The 19695-nt window shown below is 38.2% G+C and overlaps 1 protein-coding gene across 6 annotated transcripts in view; it reads right to left on the bottom strand.

Annotated features, from left to right (window-relative positions):
* Positions 1-2966: 2966 nt before the first annotated feature.
* The window catches only part of EFNA5 (ephrin A5), a 208296-nt gene continuing 191567 nt past the window's right edge, over positions 2967-19695 (bottom strand). For 5 of the 6 annotated variants that reach the window (XM_030969322.1, XM_030969325.1, XM_030969321.1 and 2 more), the window contains 3 exons: positions 13392-13457; positions 12917-12997; positions 2967-7782 (listed from right to left, as the gene is read on the bottom strand). In XM_030969322.1, coding sequence (XP_030825182.1) covers positions 7661-7782; positions 12917-12997; positions 13392-13457 — 269 coding nt within the window. In that variant the 3' untranslated portion in view covers positions 2967-7660. The remainder of the gene's footprint in view (positions 7783-12916; positions 12998-13391; positions 13458-19695) is intronic. The other variant, XM_030969326.1, reaches the window with a different exon arrangement.

Raw genomic sequence — 19695 nt, 5'->3', positions numbered from 1 at the left:
GCTAAATCAAAATGTAGCTGTATTGCTCCCTGTGAAAGTCACTATATCTACACTCTTCACGTGCTCCAGCTTCAAGATCTTTTTGGTGGCAGAGATAAAACAAAAATTTCCTCCCAAAACAAATTCTAAAAACTACCATTAAAACATCTGCTATACAGAGCACTCAGCAGCTGGGGAAGACCTCTCACAAGGGCCTGGTTCATCAAAATCCTGAGCTGCCATTTCCACGTGCAGCAGCTCCAGGAGAAGCCCTGCAGAGTGCAAGACTACTCCCAAGTTTTTCCTGTTTCAGAATAGCAAGGTGAGGTGTGCATTTTTAAATGCTAGTGAGTTTTCAAAACTGAGCAACATAAGCCTGAGTCAGTGTGAAATCTTTGCTTGATTTCTGCAAGCACAGAGCAGAGAACACAATCAGGCACTTTCCAGGTTTTCTATTTCATGTTTTTATGAATTTCCACAAACAAGCAAGTCTACTCACGGGCAATTTACACCAGTAACTACTTCTGGGCTTAAAGTCTGCTATACACTTCCCACTGCTGCTCAGTCATCTGTGACTGAATGAGCTCTCTCCTCCCTCTCCTCCCCACCCCTTCCCTACCCTCATTGTAGTGAACAGAAGCATTGGGATACACGCAGTGCTATGTGACGCACAGCATGCCAAGTTTCCACTGAAGCATTCACACCCAGGCAAGGGCTTGAGTCTTCTGACCCTCCTCAGACAAGGAGAGTTGCTGCAGGACCACAGCTTGTCATCTGCAATATGTAACACTCCACTTATTCCCAATACACAAGTGTAAATGGGTTGGGGCTTCAGTGTCTCATCAGGGCTGCCACGTTGGGCCTCGAGATGCTTTCCTTCTGTTGCACTGTTTCTAGACTTATTACTGATTTGTACTGTTTTGTTCAGCCATAGGTAAAGTGGCAGTGAGGAGAGAAAAAAGCCTCATAAACTTCTTGGGCTAGTGGTCAGTGATTAGTCAAGCAATTAGTGGAGACACCCTAACTTGCAGTACATGAGAACAAAGTTCAAAATTGGTTCTCAGCAGAACAAAGATCAGAGGGAGACATACCTTCTGTGTCCTATTGATTTACTTGACCTTTCCTTTCACAAATACCATCCAGACAAAAACTTCAGTACTCTCAGCAGCATTTTGACTGTGGATAGATAAATGTGTTCAGATGCTAAAATGAGTACTGGAAAGTATATATTGGTAAGCGGGCAAGTCCCACCAAATAGCACTTAGGGTGAGCAGGCTTTGAACGTAAGTTCTTGTTTCCAAGAACTGTGAGACTTGAGATTGTATGTACAGCAGGAGGTACCTTCCATCCTTCAGAGTCACATTACAAGGTAGAGGAGTCTAGAAATCACTCTATACTCTTGATCTTGAATGCACTGTATGCATTCATAGAGTGCTAGGAAAACAGGAAATTCTTCTTCTTTCCCTCCAAACACACATCTAGCTTACCACCCTGCAATTTCTCATATTTATTCTCCTCTTTGTGTAATCAAATGACATGAGAATTTGCTTGAAGAACCATCAGAGGAAAAATGAGTGTTTCAAGATGTGCTGGTGGCTGCAAGAGTTATCTTGTGGTTTGAATTCTTCTAAATGAAATATGACTGACAGTATTAGTCAGCTAACATATTTATCTGGGGGAGGGAACCAACAGAAAACCTATTTAGCACAAAAATTTTTGTAGTATCTCTTTTTGAATTTTTCTTAAGAGTTTGCTTTTTCATCCAGCAAAGACATTGCTTTAAAATCTTCTATGTGGTCTAAGGGAAAATTTCAACAAAAATTCAAATTGTTGATATTTCAGGTTGTTTGATTAGCAGGAGCAAATCAAATGTGCTGAAAGTAAACGCAAACAGCCACATATAAGAGCTGCCTGCACTGCAGCATTTACAGTGAAGACTCAGTCTTGGTTTGGGCTCTTATGCATATACCTGCAATAGAAAGTTGAATCAGGCTTTAAACTAAACTTCCCAGTAAAGGAAAATGCTAACAAAAGTGAGTTATAAGGAAGGAAGTACTTTTGATTCCTGCGCTGTTAAAGCCTGTAAAAAATTTAACCATCCCAGTTGATTACCACATCTCTAACCTGTATAAATCAAAGCTTTGTTGTAAATGAATAAAACCACTTTGGCACACAACCATATTACAGCAGTATGATGCATGCCTGAATATTCCTAAGAATGCCCTCAGAGGTACTCTGTGAACAGAAATATTCTGCAGAAGGGAAGATGAGGTAGTACAAAGGCCCATTGTGCACACTAATGCAGAAAAATGAAATCAAATACCATTCTCAGCAAAAGCAGAGTATCTTCTGAACAAAGGCTATTAAGAGTGTCAGAAGGCAGGATATTTTCTGGACATGGTTATTATGTTAAAACATACTGAACATGTGTCACTTATAACCCTCTCCCCGTAGTAACATCACAGCTCCAGAGGAAAAAAAATGGTGCATCAATTCTTTGTATCAAATACTCGGACAAACAGCTTTCCTTCTCACCAAGCTGTCACTTCTCATTTTAAAAGAAGGTTAGAGTAAGTTATAATTAGTATTTGCTGCCCTGTCAACTAATTAGATATAATAAAAAGCTTTCTGTGAGTTTAATGCTAACACAGTGTAATTACAGCAGTTTTGAATGCACAGTGCATGTACCACAGGTTTTGGTATGTGCTCCCCACCTTTTATGACCTAAATTCTCAGGTTCAATCTATCATAGGAGTAGTGAGCAGACACTGCCAAAGACAACTGCTTCAGACCTAAGCACAAGCCAACACCAATGCAGTCTTGTACTTTTTGAGAGGCACTACTGTATCAGCCTTTGGGAGCAGGGGGGAAGGAAGAAGGAAGAGAAAGACATCCAGTTCCTTGTTTCCACTTTTCTACCCCTTCTCTTCAGGAGGAAACCTTGGTTCTATAAGGTCCCCTAATGAATTCTCCCATTCATTAGGCTTGGCTGCTCTGAGCCTTTTTGGTAAAGAAAGATATGGCTAGCATTTCAAAACCACTTCTCAGACTTTGCCAGTCTGAGGGACATCCTGGGAAGAGGGGGACTGCACCTGGCCTATTCGCACAACTCTGGGCCTGGCTCTACTCTTCAAGTAAGAGTTGCACCTTACAACCACTTGTTACCCGGGGGAGGAAGATCACTTGCAAGGCTCAGAGCAAGGCAAAGTGATGATGTAATGCACCAGCACTTGGCTGATACCACTCCTCACCCTCTTCAGTATTTGGAAGAGCTTTAAACACATTAAAAAGGGTGAAGAGCAGAGATCTGCCAGGGCATTGGTAGTTACATCTCTAGGTAGTCAGTTGTGCCTGTAATGTGGATTTTTCATCCATTCCCATTCTTACTCCTCTCAATTCCTGTCCTGTCCCTGGATACATTCAAGGTCAGTTTGGATGGGGCTCTGTGAAACCTGATCTAGTGGAAGATATCCCTGCTCATTGCAAGGGCATTGGACTAGAAGACCTTTGATGGTCCCTTCCAACTCCAACCATTCTATGATTCTGGGCAAGGTAGGTACAAAGAGCCCACAAAATGAAAATGCAGTTAATGAAACAAAAAGGTAGTCTAAAAGAACCAATTAAAATGATGAAAATCTTTAATTTTATTTAAGTATAATTGTACGGACACGTGTATATACAAATACAGATCTTATGGGGCAGGGCGTTGGGGGTGTTTCATTTTTTTTTTTTTAACATTTTCTTTTAAGTTTATATAATGTAAGCATTTCAAAAACAGCACTCAATGAATAAGTGCAAAGAAACTGCAAAGCAGGGCAGTACAAGCACAGGACCACACTGAGCTGGACTTTCATACCCAGATGCATACACAATGAGTGTCTTCAATGGGGTGTCAAGAGTAAGCATGGTAAGCGGATTTCGCAGACTCATGGGTAACCTCCAACATGCCAGCATCTATTAAACTGTACAGACAATGGCAGCAAGCCTATTGTAGGGAGATTTGTCTCACATCTGAGAAGCTCGAGGGCGAATGCATGGGAAAAACTCAGTGATGCCAGACCAGAAACAGATCTGCCCATTCACAGCTCCAAATTAAAAAAGGAGGAGGGTGGGAGAGGAGGCAAGGCAGGAAGAGGGAAGAGAAGTGTGGAGGGTTGTACATTAAAACTGGTGATTACAAAATCCAAGTGTAATGAAAAGAGGGGAAGAGTTAATACTCTAAACCTCTGAAAGTGGCTGAACCATTGCACTCATAAGGCAATGAACTAAGTTCAGTTTTGAGGGCTAGGGGTGGGAATCAACAGGTACAAATACAACCATTTTCCTTCCATAGTTATAGAGGAAAGGAAACAATCTACTCAACTACTCTCAGTACTTCCCAAATTTGTTTCTAGTTCTTTTGGAACCAAGTACATACATATACCGCACATGACACTGGCAAGATCCCTTCTGGAAAAAACTATTCATGGGAACAAATCCAGAAGGAAAAGAGGAGGAAAAAAAAAAAAACAAATTAAAAAGAAACAAACAAACAAAATAACAGAAAAGCTGTAATATCCCCAAAGCCTTTTTAGAAACAAACATGATACAAAAAAACAAAACTAACACAGAAACCACAGGGCTCCAACATAAGACCTTTAAACACCGAGGATAGAACATTGATCATCAAAAGTCATGTTGTTCCAGGTCTTGACATTGTGAAGTCTTGCAACAGATGAACGATTTTCGAAGATGAGTCCTGTATGCTGCAGTGTCATGGCCACTTGTCTCTCAGTTCTCAGCCATGATCACACTTGATACTTCAAAGCTCTGTCTTGTAATCAACACGTGATTTTAATATCCTGAAAGTCTATTGTTCTCACTTACAAAAGACATAAGAATCAAATTAATACTTTATTATCAAACACTATATACAACAGAGGTTGCTAATAATACAGAATTTAAAGAACATAGCTTTAAGTTTTACTTGTCTTTCCTTCGCCATCCAGGTAAGTACAGTACAAAACAATATTCTAAACTAACACGAAATGTTACCTTGTCTATTGAAGGATACACAGTATCCACTAAACTGACTGATCCCTATTTTCCTGCTTCACATTGCAATGTCCTTGGCAGCCAGGAGTGCAGGTCATGGGTGTAAGTAACCCTTTAAGGCTGGGGAGAATCGTACCTCAGACTTGAGCAGGGGCAGATGAAGGGTAAGGGAGCAACAAACTCCTTAATTTTCAGCAACACCTGCATTTAAAGCATCCAGAGGTTTGCAACACAACACAAAACCCACCAACATTTATGTACTTAGTATGACTGGGATTGCCTAATGCCATCAAGTATGAAACTGGCAGTGCCTGGAATGCTGCTCCCAGCCATGCTGGGCAGCCTGGGGATCACTGCCTGTGCTGCCCCTCACGTATGCAGCAAGGCTCTGGGACAACATTAAGGGTGAGTTTCACCAGGAGTAACGCTAGTGACAGTCCTCTGCTGTGGCTAAATGGACATCTTCAACATCATTCAGAGACAAAGGATGACAACTGTCACCTTTTCTACATCAAATTTGCATTACCGGTGTGACTGCCTGCAATTACTATAAATCACTTCAATATGGTTACACATCACGCAGTTATTATCTGTACTCTGGTTAATAATCCATTTGATAAGGTGCATTCTGATTAAGCTCACCTTATCCAAAGCTTTTTAATTCCTACCTAGAGAAAGTATCAGTGTATATATATCAAGTATATACACCTTAAAGAGAGCAAAGTACTGTACAGCCTGTAATGAGATGATGACTTCCCTCACTGTTTGGACTGTGTATCTTTATTCTGTGCACTTCACACTAGAGCCAACTTCCTGCATTCCTCCTATAAGTATAGTCCTGTATTCATGAACATGTATGATATCAGGCAAGCCCAGGTCATAGCTCAGCATGCATAAAACCTCCCTTCACATATCAAATTTATTTTCCCCTCTCCTGCCTCAACTTCTGGAAGGCTTGTCTTCATTTAAAAATATAAAGTCTATGAAGTGGTGTCCACTAATGGCATCAGTCAATTTTGGTACTGCAGAAATTTTCTTCATAATTAATATAGAAAAATCTTGCTTTTCTTGAATATGCCCCATGTTTTGTTTCACCTTTAACTTAATTACCACAGTTTTTGTCAGAAAAGCTCTGTTTCAGTCTGGATCTGAAAGTTCACTGATTATGTTTAGCAGTCTGAATTTAATGGCAGCCTAGCCAAAAAATACCCCAAGGCTTGCACTTCCTGGCAAATTACTTCTTAAAGTTTTGTTAGCCAAGGCTCAGATTCCTTAAACAGGGTCACTCCTAATTCCATCAAACAAGACAGTCCCATTTCCTAATTGCATCAAGGGTTACCGCTTCTCTCATGTTTAAATAGGACAAGCATATATACTCACTCTCAGCATAAAGTATATCTAAATAATGTATTTTCTATTCTAGTGGATTTTTAAAAAAATATTTTGTTAAGTCTTTGGGAGCCCATCTAGTTTATCTCCAGCTGATAAACACGTTTCCTCTACTCTTCAAACTGTGCTGGAAGGGGAAAAGATAAAAAATCAACATCGAATTAATATTCCACACTTCTTTTCTTTTCCCCCACCAAACAATGCTATTAGACAGCCCTGGTTTCTTCTACATGTCATTTATTCCCATGATTGAGGAACTTACAGGAGAGACAAATCAAGAGAACACTGGAGATCCTGTGTCCCAAACATGTTTCCTCTGGCCATTGATGTCCTCTTTTAGCATGTATTAACACCCAGAGCAGCATCCAAGGCTATCAGCTACTAAGTCAGCGCTGGGGAAGGTCACTTTATTCTCAAAAGTGCCTCTGCATTTCAAGAAAAAAATTTTAGCACCACGGTGATTTGTTTTAAAATAAAATAAGCCGGTGTGCATTATCCCCTTAAAACGAAATAACAGAGGCACTCACACCCCCAGTGAAGTTTCCTAAATCTGACCTTGCCTGCTGTGTGTTAACATTCCTAAAAACTAACTTTGTCCTCTCACCAAAGACAGCATTTCTACTTGTGAGCAAAAATTTTACTGTCAAAGATGTTTCGAGAGTCCCATAAGAAACATCATTCTCCCCTTTCAGAAGCCGGTTCATTTAGAAACTTCTGGAGGAAATGGTGTTATGTCTATTCTTAATATCTCCCCTCCAGTCCTGACATGGTGACACAATGCCTTGCATGACCATCTTACAGTGCTGAACGAGAAGGCATAAATATTGTATCACAGAGAAAGACTCTCCCAGGTTTTCATTCACTTTCCTTATCCCTCACTGACTGCATCTGCCACTACACTTTCTCGTCCACATACGGATGACAGAGTGAGCTAACAGAGGTGACTTCTTAAAGGAGAATGCAGAAGAAAATAAGAATCACTAGTGTCACTATTATAGTTTGGCATTTTCATTTGGAGTCCTTTTATTTATATGGAAGGGTTAAGAAAGTCACAGGGTAGGTAGGGGTGGGTGCTGAAGCTAGTTATCCCCTTCAAATTTTTGCTGAGTTCAGGCTAAAAGGGAGAAGAAAAGGGAAAAATAACAATTTGACATCTGCAAAAACAATAAAGTCCCTTTCCTGGGATGAGCAGTTAGGTGGATCTTTGATGTTCCAAGACCCTGGTATTTTCTGTGACAGGTTGCCGGAGCATACTGTGCTATAATATCAAAAGCATTGCCAGGAGGAACAATAGAGTTGCCAAAAGCCGGCTGGGTATCCTTGGTGTCTGTGCCGCGTTCTCACCACGGGATGGCTCGGCTGACTCATGTACGGTATCATCTGTTCAAACAGAAAGCATACATTCCAATGAGATTTTGCATCCTTAATAAACTCTCACTGAGCCGACAACTATAAGTAGATTTCAGTGCCTTTATGAAATAGGGCAATGAACCTTGTGCTGTCATTGACTTTCACAAGCGTGTAATACCTCATTATGTAACCGACTTGGGGCCAAGTTGCTGCATTTCTTACTGGCAAAACTCCCATTGAAGACCAGAGGAATAGAAAGTAAGTCGGATTTCAGCAGATAGAGGAATGAAAGATTCCTCTTCAGTAAAACACTGTGGTTCTAGCTTTGGATGTCTTACTAGATAGCCACATCCATCGGGAGGCAGCTAAATAAAAACATCTGATTTTCAAAAGTGTTGCACAGGCCCAGAATTAATTTTGTAGTTAGTGCCCTTACTCAGTTACAGATTTTGGCTCCTGAATTTGAAATGACAGCCTGTAAGCCCAAGCACAGACCCCCCCCCTTCCATGCACAAAATTTCCATTGAAGTACACCGCATCTAGGGGTGAGCAGGAGATGTAAGATCATTCCTTGTTCCTTGAAATAAAATTTTAAAGGCTAACACATGACAGTTTTATAGAATTTATACTCAATCTGGAAAGTCTTACAGCCTCTCATGGTACACAAAATAGAGATTTACATATATGCTGCTAGAACTAATGAAAAAAGAACCAGCTGAGTTAGGAAAACATGCTTATGCATTAGTGGCAGAAGAAAACAAGGTAGCAAATACTAAATTTATGACACATAATAAAGAAAGCCCTGTTTAGTTTTTGTAAACTTAGGATCAGCCTAAAAGCCAGAGCTTATAAAATAGAAAAGGTAGGCAAAGTCAAAATCAAGTTTGGTGTCGTTATAGCAGTGGTATTTTTCTCTGCAAAGCCCTCTATATCCAAAATTATCTAATTTTCAAAAAGCAATCAATCAATGGTTCGTCATAAAAAATCAGCTCTTGTTTTCATTACTAAATGAAAAGAAAAAGCCAAATCTTTTTAGGAAGTGTGAAGTGCCCTCAAAATGCATCTGTAAGTTTATTTTAGAATGCCAAAGTTTCCAGCATAGTATCTGATCTACTAATGAAATGACCTCCCTATTTCATAAGAGATGTCAATACGTCTATGATGTTCCTGTCTCAGCTCTCATCTCAAAAAATTGCACTGCCAGCATCACACTGGGTGAGACCTGAGCAGTTCCAGCTAGAGGCACTAAGGGAAGCAGGAGTCAGGACACTGGGATCACCATGCTGCTTTGTCATGAAGCCTTTCATGTTACCTGGGTTTAGCCACAGGCAAGCTCCCTCCCTTTCATATCCTTGACACCTAGCACAAAATCAGGAGAGCACTTAGCATAATTTAGGTTAATAGGCTCTTCAGCCCCAGCTCAGTTACACAGCAAGGAGCACAGTAAACCGAATTAGCAATTTATCACATGTACTTTCTCCAGCACTAATTGATGCTATAATCACATAAGGCTTATCAACAGGTTTCAGTGCTGCTCGAGGCAAAAGTATGAAAAGCAAGCACTGATTAGCTGTAAATATGTTCATGAAAGAGACATCTCTTGGTGGTGCCAAACAATAGCATAAGAGGCAAAGGGCAGAAACTGATGCACAGAAAGTTACACCTGAAGAGGAGGAACTTCTTCACTGTGTGGGTGATTATGCATTGAACAGAGTGTCCAAAAAGGGTGTGGAGTCTTCCTCACTGGAGATAGTCAAAAGCCATCTGGAATAAGCCTTAGTACCATGCTCTAGGGGACCTGCTTGTGTAGAGAGGTTGGACTAGATGACCTCCAGGGGCCCCTTCCAACCTCACCCATTCTGTGATTCTGTGGCAACAGTGGGAAAGTCTGGCTGGAATGGCTTTAGTTGAAGCTCCACACCATGTATGGCAAGGAGACCCTCCCAGCCATATTGGGCCCAGATGAGGCCCTAGTCTTTTCCTTCAGAATTATTCCAAAGTAATCTAAAATATCACTGAATGCTGGCTTCTGAAAATGCTACTTTCAGTAATCATCAACACAAAAAGCTGTTTCACATTTCACTTCTGAGTTACAGCCTTGTGCTATGGTGACGCTGCAATAAAATACTTCACAAAAGCTTGCTTCTCAGCTAAACATATTTAAGATGTTACAGGGAAAAAATACCTCTGTGTTGCCAGTTCTACCTCCTTTCATGTATTTAAAGTTAGCTCTTCCCAATTTAGAAACATTTACTCACTGCTGATGAACTAAAACTACAGAGGAGAATGATTTGTACTACTTTCTACCCCTAGAATTGCAAATAAGTTTGAATTTTCAACACTGAATGTCAACAATTTTGGCCTAATTACATCAGTGAGTCAGCACTAAAACACAATAGGGCAGAACTAGTGTATAGCAGTTATAAATCCTCATTCATTGACTGACTATCAGATACTGCCACAACTGGAACACTGACTACTGCTGAAAAACTCAATGAAAAAGCACTAAGCTAAAAAGATTACTTCTCTTAAATGAACAATATGGAGACATTCTATGATGCCATTTTTATAAAGCCATTCTTCACAGAAGAATTAATTTCCATGTAACATTAAGGGATTCCTTTTGAGAAATCATCTGTGTTTCTCTCAATGCTGTTGTGCAAGGTTTCTGCACTCGTATATTAGAACACGATTCGTCTGGAGTTATGAAAATCACTCTACAAATATGATTTTCCTTGGAGGTGCAGAGTCATAAGTGCACAGCCTTTAAGGCTTGGGGAAAAGGATTTGCTTCATTTGAAACATTGAAGACAATTGATGAAGAGAAAAAGATTCCTGAGCAAAATCCAGAAGGTCACTACTAAACACTGGGAATACCATCAATACAGAAAAAAATATTTTGACAGCTATGAATTTTTCAGATCACACAGCCTTACATCACATGCTGCAGGTGTAACTTTCAGATATGCACAGCTGCAATTTTTGTTTAAGGCCTTTTTCTTTATTGTCATTAAGGAGAAAGGAAAGAATAGGAATAGAGACAATTACTTCCACCACTTGTGAAAGCGCAATCACTGTAGATTCCTACAAATTTCTGAACAAAACCAGTGAAATTAAAAGGGTTCAAAAATCACACAAATGGTGATTTTTAAAAGAAAGATGACAGTGAGTAATCTGCTGAACATGACCCTCCTGCGTTCCGATTCTGGTGTCTACTGTGGAAGAAGACCATGGCAGGCTAGGGGAGAGCACAGAAGCAGAAGATGCTCGTCAGAGACATGTAAATTAGTACACGACACAGAACACATGCAACAAGATCCACCAAGGCAGTAGCAACCCTAACAGGCAAACAACAGAGAAATGTGACAGCAGTTGGCACATCTCAAAGTGACTGATTATCTAATGGTGACTGGCCCAATTAATGATACAAATATGCGTTGATATCAGGAGTGGGAATTTTGTGGTACCGAACCTTCTCATTAAAGCTATTATTTCCCCCTGGTAACACAAACAGTATTTCATCTCAGACTGCAGGATGCTCTTTGTTTGATTTTGCTTGCCTGGTTTTCCTGCTGCTTTCTAATGACTTTGTGACGATGTTAGCTAGTTATAGCCAATCAGTAGGAAGTGAGAAACACTGCTGAAACAAAAATTTATCAAGTTTACCAAACTCAGGCATATATTACTCAGATGATCTCTTTTCCAAGCAGTATCAGGCACATTAATTAGACCACGTTCACCAAATCACAAAGTGTAAAAACGTGCACTGAATTTCAAATTCATAGGTAGAGACGGTGAGAGAATATCCTAGTGTCTTCTGTAGAAGAATGCTGCTAATAAATGCATAAATATAGCCAATGCAAGTGTACTATGCATGCATTTAAATTTTCTTAGAGAACGTCTTTGATTCACAAACTCCAAATTTTTAGGAAATATCTGAAAAATATTTTAAAGAAAAATAATAAATTCTATTGCTTATCCATAGGTAAATCATTTAAATCAGCTAAATTGAAAAGCCTTATTATACTTATGTATAAATAATGAATTTTAATTAAAGGATTTGCATATAAAGAAGAGAAAAAATAATGTTTTATATGCAAAGAGAATGTTGCTTCACATTCAAATAAGAGAAGAAATTCTCAGTAATCTGCTCTTTAGCGTATGTAATAAGTGATACGTATGTAATATTTTCTGATATGATTTGTGTATTTGACTGTTTATTTTGAAGTTTTAATACAACATGTAAGTATGGTGTAGGTGCATATAATATGAACATGCCTACCACTACTGCAAATACTTTTCCTACATACCTACCTAATTTTAACTCCTTTTAAGTCATTTGGGTTATTCATACCCCTAGAATTATATGCACTTCTATCTGTCACAAGCTTCAGCCATACAAACAACACACATGCACTTCCCACATGGAGACACAGCAGCTTGATTGATGGTAAAGGTTAACGTAACTTTGCCCTGGGCAGATGAAGAAAATCCTTATTCTTAAGGCAGCATTTTGCAAGAAAAGCCCCCAAAACTTCAGTTGGCTTCAACAAAAGCAGGAGAGAAATTTGTATTTATAAATTTACCTAAATATCGGTGTGTGCATGTGTGTACATGCACATATGTAAAATGATACTTTGCCTAACGAAGTACATATACAACTATATATAATTTTAAAGGACTAGTTTCTTTTTAAACAAAAACTCAGTTAGTTGCATACCTTTGTCATGCACTGGCATTCAACAAGAAGCGATCCTGTTTTTCTGAAGGTCTTTTGAAACCACCTAACAAATGAAGTGTGCCCATTGACTTTATTTCTAAAACTTTGGGTCCAATTAGCAAATAGAGTGTGTTGCCAATATGCTGAGTGTTTGGCTTGGATGGGCCAGTGGCTCCAGGATACCGACGGAAATTTTACACTGGCACACACCAAATTTCACTAAATCATGTCACTCCAAAAAAACCCAAATAAAGCAACATTTTTACTTCCCTGAATTAAACAAGGATACAGGAAGTATACCACAAGCTGTATTAGCACTGCTAGAAATGTGCAAAAGCAGGGTAGTTGTACCATGCAAAGCATGCAGAGAGAAGAGGGAAAAAAGTACTGAGGCACCAGAGGGATACACGCATTTGTTAAAAGAGATTCTCTAAGCATACTAACCTGCTGGTTCTAATGAATTTTCTACTTTGTCGTTAACATCGAAAACACGATCATGAACACCTATAGTTTTCATACAGCTGTCTATAACAAAATAGAGATAACAGCCAAATATGTTAGTCAAACACCCTTACATTCCCCACTTTCCTTTTTTCCTCTCTTTTTTTTCCGTCTATTTACTGTACATAATTAGGCATATTCATATTTTAAAGTCTGTGGCACTCGTCCAAATGCCAGTATAAGTCTTCTATTTGTACAAAGTTCAAGAAACAACAAGTTAGCAACTGCCAAGTAATTCAAACAAAGCTTTATGAAAAACGATAAGAAAATACAATGAAAATCATAATGCAAATATTTCTGTATGTAGATAACAGATACAAGATTTAACCATAAAAGAAATAAATTTGTTGTTTACTAGACCACACAGTAAAGCAGGTGCTAGAAAGCCACCCTCAACATCTTAATCTGAAGAACTTACTTGCTGGTCGCACAAACACCTTAAGCTTTAGGCAGGATCTCCTTCCATTATCTGGGATCGCAGAAGCTGTAAAAGGAAGAAAAAGGAAAAAAATAAGTGGAAGAGTAAGAAAGTGAAAACCCAAAATATCTTTTGTGCTGAAATAAAATATTCTTTCTCTTTCCTTCATCTGAAGGACTGGCCACACTTCAATCCCTGAACATAAGGACTTCAAGCGCACAAAGTAGCTTGATTATCCAAAAGCATATAATAACTAAAGATTTTATTCAAATTAATTTCTTTATTATTTTACATGGAAGAAGTGAAGCACATGCTACTTTCAATGCTTCATTATCTCCTTTCACCTTTCTACGTCTTCTTCTTGAACGCCTGTTTAATATGGTTTTTGCTACAATGCATGTGTCCACACTGAAAAAATACTTCAGAATACAGAATACTCAAGAGAAAAGCTAACCTTGACATTTTAGGCCATAGACTTCAACAACCCAAAAAGGGATGAAAAAACAAAATTACACCAAAGATGACAGTGGTAAAAATGGAACTATCTATATACTTTCAGCAAAGTAGAAATACACACCATTAAATTTTAAAGCAAACTCAGTCTCCGTATGCATCAGTCTTTATTGAAAAAATACTCATCTCACTTCAGCCAAAACGAGATCCCTCATGCTATACAGCTCACAAAAAAAATCAGTTTATTCCTACTTTCTGCCCTCCCTCATAATTTCCCATTCAAAGTACTTAATTTCTAAGAATATTTACTGTATTTGAAGAAAAAAAATAGATGGAAATATGTGTAGCCCTAATGCAAAAGGTCGCCCACCAAGATTTAGTGGCAGCACCTGCTTATTTCACAGAAAAAAGTGCTGTTGTGATAACTTCCTTTCTATAATCATTCTTGCCCCAAAATACAACGTAATAGGGAAATATGTCTGCCTCTCACCACCAGGGTACTGTCTGCCAATACTTACACACCAGTAAATTTCTTCAATACCTGCAATTCTGATATTGTACATTGGCCCACAATTCAACATACGCAACCAAGTGACTTGACTTGGGCATGAAGATCTTCGCTTGTGAAAGACCATTCACATTTTTTTTCTTGAAAATGTCTCAAGAGCTATTGCCAAAAATATTACCCGAAGCACTGTAGAGGACCTTTCATTGCATTCAAAATCTATGTATTAGGGCAGAATGAATTCCATTTCACATTAAATGGCCACTACTGGGAAAGATGATTGGCCTGACAGGATGTTAGTTTCCTCTGTTTACCCTTATTTCATTCATGTCCTTGTGTGTGACAAACAACTAGAACAATTTGTACATAGACATACGAACTCTTTGTCTTCATGTTAAGCTTACAACAGAATGGCTCCTCAACTAATTTGAAACAAATTCCCTAAGTCTTCGATGATGTGCTTGCAGGACAGGCATCCGGTTTTTCCTAGAACTTACCAAGAACTAGCAAATTCAGTACAAACACAAAAAAGGAGCAAAGTAAAGAATCTAGTAGAGTTCATGTTGTGATTCTGCATCTTGAAAGTTGCTCCCCTCTTTTAGTCAAACAAAAAGCAGGAAGAAATGATGGTCTCGTAACACAATGCCAAGCAGTTAAGACTTAACAGCTGCCCTTGACTATAGCATCTTATCAAGTCAGAAAATTTCCCTCTGTTGAGTTTGCAGTAACTGGTGTGTTACTTGGGGCACAATATTGCACTCTGTGGCTATCTTCAGGAAATTATGTCATTTCAGAGGCCCTCATTGAATATATGCAACTGGCTAATTACTTTGTTAAGACTACACAGGCAATTGTAGATTTCTCAAAAGATAAGAATCCTATCATCATTACCAAATTACTAGGATAGAGGTGAAAATCACATTTCCAATATGAGACAAAACTGAGTGCCTACAGTAAATTTATCACTGACAGATTTTTTATGCCCAGAAATTATTTCAGAGGTGCATTTTGGCACACATTTATTTCAAGTTTTTGCTTTGATGCTTACATGCTCTTGCTTATGTCCATAAAATAAGCACGGTTTTGCTTATTTAAGCTGCCGTTTATTAGACTACTCTGTTAGCCAGTGACTAACTAGAATACCTGACTAGCTAGGAGAGCTAGAAGCTAATAATATCCCATCTGGAAATAAAATCTATTCTTTCTGGGAAAACAGAAAACTAATGCTTAGTACACTGAAGCTCATATGTTCACATAATATTTACACACACACAGGAGCAAATAACAGCTAGTGATTTGCCATATTCTTGGGAAGAAAAATATTAAAATCCATTCACTGTTGAAATATTTTCCACCAGTCTTTACACTCTCTTGCAACTGTAGAGTATATCATGAAGAACTGTCCTATTGCAAACATAACAGTTGCACTTAAATCATCATTCCAGAAACTGGCACAGTCTTAGCAAGAAATTTGAAACAGTGCTTTTCTTCTTTCCAGAGAAATTATGTATTTTCAGTGTTTGCTGTAAATTCAGAAAGATTCCTCTTTAATCAGTGTTTTACACATTCAGAAGGAATAATAATGTCTACCAAAAAAAAATCAAGTATCATTTTTCAGCACTTCCATCTTCCTTAACAACCAAGACCAAGGTGATGAAGGGATGCATTGCAACTTCTTTGGCCTTCTGGAGAAATTAAATGCTGTTTGCCAAGATGCATGACTGCAATCAATTTTTTTTCTTCCTTTCTTTTACTTCCACCCTCCCTCCTCTTCCTTTCTCCCTTGCATCTTAAAGGAAAAAAAAAATACACCAATGTTTTAAGTTTTTGTTTTTAAACCAGATGTATCACCCATTGGAAAGCGTCAGGGAAGGAGAAAGAGAACTGCTCCTTGTCAGCTGGGATCTATTAAACCTGCTTCTCAGGTTGCTGCAGTTGCTACATTCCACTGAAATTAGCTACAGCATAAGAAAAGCTGTCCTTTCTAGGTGGTACAATGAGAAATTTCTTTCTCCTTCCTGAATGAAATCAGGTTGGAGCCTAAGGCTTTGCTACAAGCCTTTTCTATTTGCCCATTTTAAAGGTGATATTAGCTATAAAATACAGGCCAGTTCTGAGAGCAAGAAGCCTCTGATGCTAATGGAACCTGTCTGAAGTAACACTTTCCATTTCAAAAGCCAGAATTCCCACGGAAAAAAAAAAAGGCAATTGATTTCTTGCTGCAAAACAAAAAAGAAACCTTTGAAAAAACTCCCCTATAAGGAGCAAAATACATTATATCCACTTATTTTTTCATTAATGATATTAGACTAGAAAAGATCTGACTGCTTTAGTTTGTGTCAGGAAGAATCACAATTGAAAACGGAGGAGCTCTGAAATGTTGTTATTTCCTACATGTTATTACAATTTCTATGATACTTCCCACTTCCCCTGCCCTACCTCACCTTGGCCAGCAACTTCATGAAAATCTCCTGGGTCCCACTCTTAAAAAAATGTTTTAGACCTCATGATTACACAAAGACTTGGGTGAGAAGAAAGTGAACACTAAAGTCCCCCTGAAATCACAAGATACATTAAAACATCTCAATGATTATAAAAATAACTGGTTTGATATCTTCATTATTTTTTTATAGGAAAATTCCACAACTGAGAAGAAATTTAAGTAATGAGTTCTCTATTCTTCAGATGAGAATTCCATCTGCATTGGTTGAACTAAGAAAAAAAAAAGCACAATGAACAATTGCACACAGGACTAGGTCCAAGTTGGATCTGAAAACAGCCTATAATGACAAATTAGATGGGAAAACTTCTTGTCTCTGAACTGCTTCTGGTTACCATTTTTATACCCTGTAAGGAAAGGAAAAGGAGTGATAAAAATTATTCTCTCCTCATCTCCAGCCAAGCCATAAATATTTCCGTATTCGCTAGCTATATTTAAATTTAAAAAAAATATATACAACTCCCTTATCTCCCTCCTAAGTAGTTCTCAGCTAGAAAACACATGGTACATTATTAATATATTAGATATAAATAACAGGTTAGGTCCTTCCTCAGCCTGGTAACAATTAGCAGAGTTATTCAATGACTCCAGAAAGCTGCAGATAGAGAACAAAAAAGTAGCATATATAGAAAACTGCATATAGTTATGCAGTTCAATTACTATGATAAATCCCCAAAACTCATTAAAGGAGTCATCAAGATATGAACAAATCAGCCTACAAAATAAGCTAATTAAAAAGTAAATGTAAAAAATAAATAAATTAAAATTTCAAAAGTAACGTAGTTATCAGGACCTGCTGTTGATGTGACAAAAGCAGCAATTATTTCCTTTCCTGAGAGGCAACAGTTTCACTGGCAAACACCTGAGGCTAAGTTTCTAACCTAAAATGAAGTTATCGGCATGTCCCATTTAAAGTGTCTCAACCATCCTGCTTATTGATATTCACAAGTAATCAGTCATTACCTCTGCTTGCCTCCTCACTCATTCTTGACTTTCTAATTACAGGATTGCACTTTTCCCTAAAACGCAAGTCCAGATACAGAGGAAAAAAAAGGAATCACAAATGCAGTTCAAATCCTCCTTTAGTGCTACAAAGACATTTAACATTCATGGCACAAGCCACTGTGGGCCTTATTAGAAAGCGAAACTGCTTCAGTTGGAAACAGCACTCCATTTATCTGAGGCACTCCAACAGCACCTTTGTTTGGAATGTGGGGACATTGGTAAAGAACATCCTTTCCCTATGCAGAAAAACAACACCCTCACCATGCCTCTGCAGATACTCTGCAGATGGGAATTCTCTTACTATTTTGTATTTCAATTTCTATCACCAGTTCACTTGGAGTATTCTCTGAAGGGATTATAAAGCGCTGTTTGTGAAACACCGGAGACAAGGCATGTTCTCATTGCATTTTTGAAAAACGTGATCTATGTTTTCTTCTGTCTGCTAGGAAATGCAGCAAACAGTGTCTCCTTGTAAGCAAGAACTGAGAAATCATGCCTGAGAAATCTCACCTCAGTTCATTGCAGATGTACTACTACTAGCACCCTCAGTTACACAAATTCTGGCTCTGATAAGTGCTTCCCAACAACAACCACTGAACAGAAGTACTGCTTCAGACTGTCAAGTATTGTATCAGAAGCCAGTAGAGCACCAATTCTGAACTTTCCAACACAATAAATTGAGATGCCACATGCATACAGCTTGAGTAAATATGACAAAAGGGTTGTATATATAACTTCTGTAAGCACCTGGAGAAATACAACAGGGAGAGAACCTGCAGCAACCTAGTACACAGGATGCTGGATGTTGGAGATCAGAAACCTATGTTTAGGCAGTCCTTGCACTCTCCTAGATCTGTAATTTACAGACAATCTCTTCAGCAGAAAATACTTATAGCTGTGATATGCCTGTAGCCCTTTCAGGCACAGTAGCACTCCCATTAGTCAAATCCAATACCCAGGTAACCTTATACAACCTGCAAATCATAACTCCACCAACCTGAGGTACTTTAACATCCAATATCCTTGGTCAGCTACAGAGCTTTAGAAAGTTTTAAGAGTCATCTGCTTCTTTCTTTGTACAGAAATGAGTATGTGTGAGAGCATTAAAAATGCAGTTTTCCATTATGTTTGCCACAGGCAATATTTCTCAATTTGTGCAAGTCAGAAGAAAAAAAATAGCCTATTAGTTGTTAGAAGAGCTCAGCCTTTCCCCTGTAGGTTTTCATGTGATTTACCATACAACATAAATGTATGCAAATTAGCCAGGTAAATGCAGAATTAGTTATTAATATTCCTCTCACAGTTTAGATTGAAAAAAAGTTACAAATTTGCATAAATGGTACAACAGAAAAAGTCAGCTAGAATTAAATCAACCAATAAAGCACTCCTCCATGTGCATACATGAAGACCCATATCTAAGAACAATGCAGGATTTTTCAAAATTATTTATCAAAAAATAAGTTACTTGAAAAGATTTATAGGTAATTTTCTCTTGTACATATTGAAACAAAAAAAAAAATTTAAAATAGATAAATACTGGTCCTACAGAAACCACTTTCACCAATACTTGAATTTAAATTAGAAGTCTTTGCAAGCTTGCTCTTCCATTCCAACCCATCAGCAAAAGATTTGTTCTGGTAGCACACACATGACTCCATTCTGAGAAAATTAAAATATTGAATGATTATGACTAAGTCATTCTTCAGACCTAATAATTAAGCACAATTCCTCAATAAATTATGACTAAACTTTCTGGTAGCTTTATTCTAGCCAATTCTATCATCTCTGTATTTAGTAATAACCAAGATGAGAACATGAAAAAATTACTGAGCAACTTAAAG

Source organism: Camarhynchus parvulus, chromosome Z (genome assembly GCF_901933205.1).
Source record: "Camarhynchus parvulus chromosome Z, STF_HiC, whole genome shotgun sequence".
Lineage (NCBI taxonomy): Eukaryota > Metazoa > Chordata > Aves > Passeriformes > Thraupidae > Camarhynchus > Camarhynchus parvulus.
This window is presented reverse-complemented; position numbering and strand designations above follow the sequence as displayed.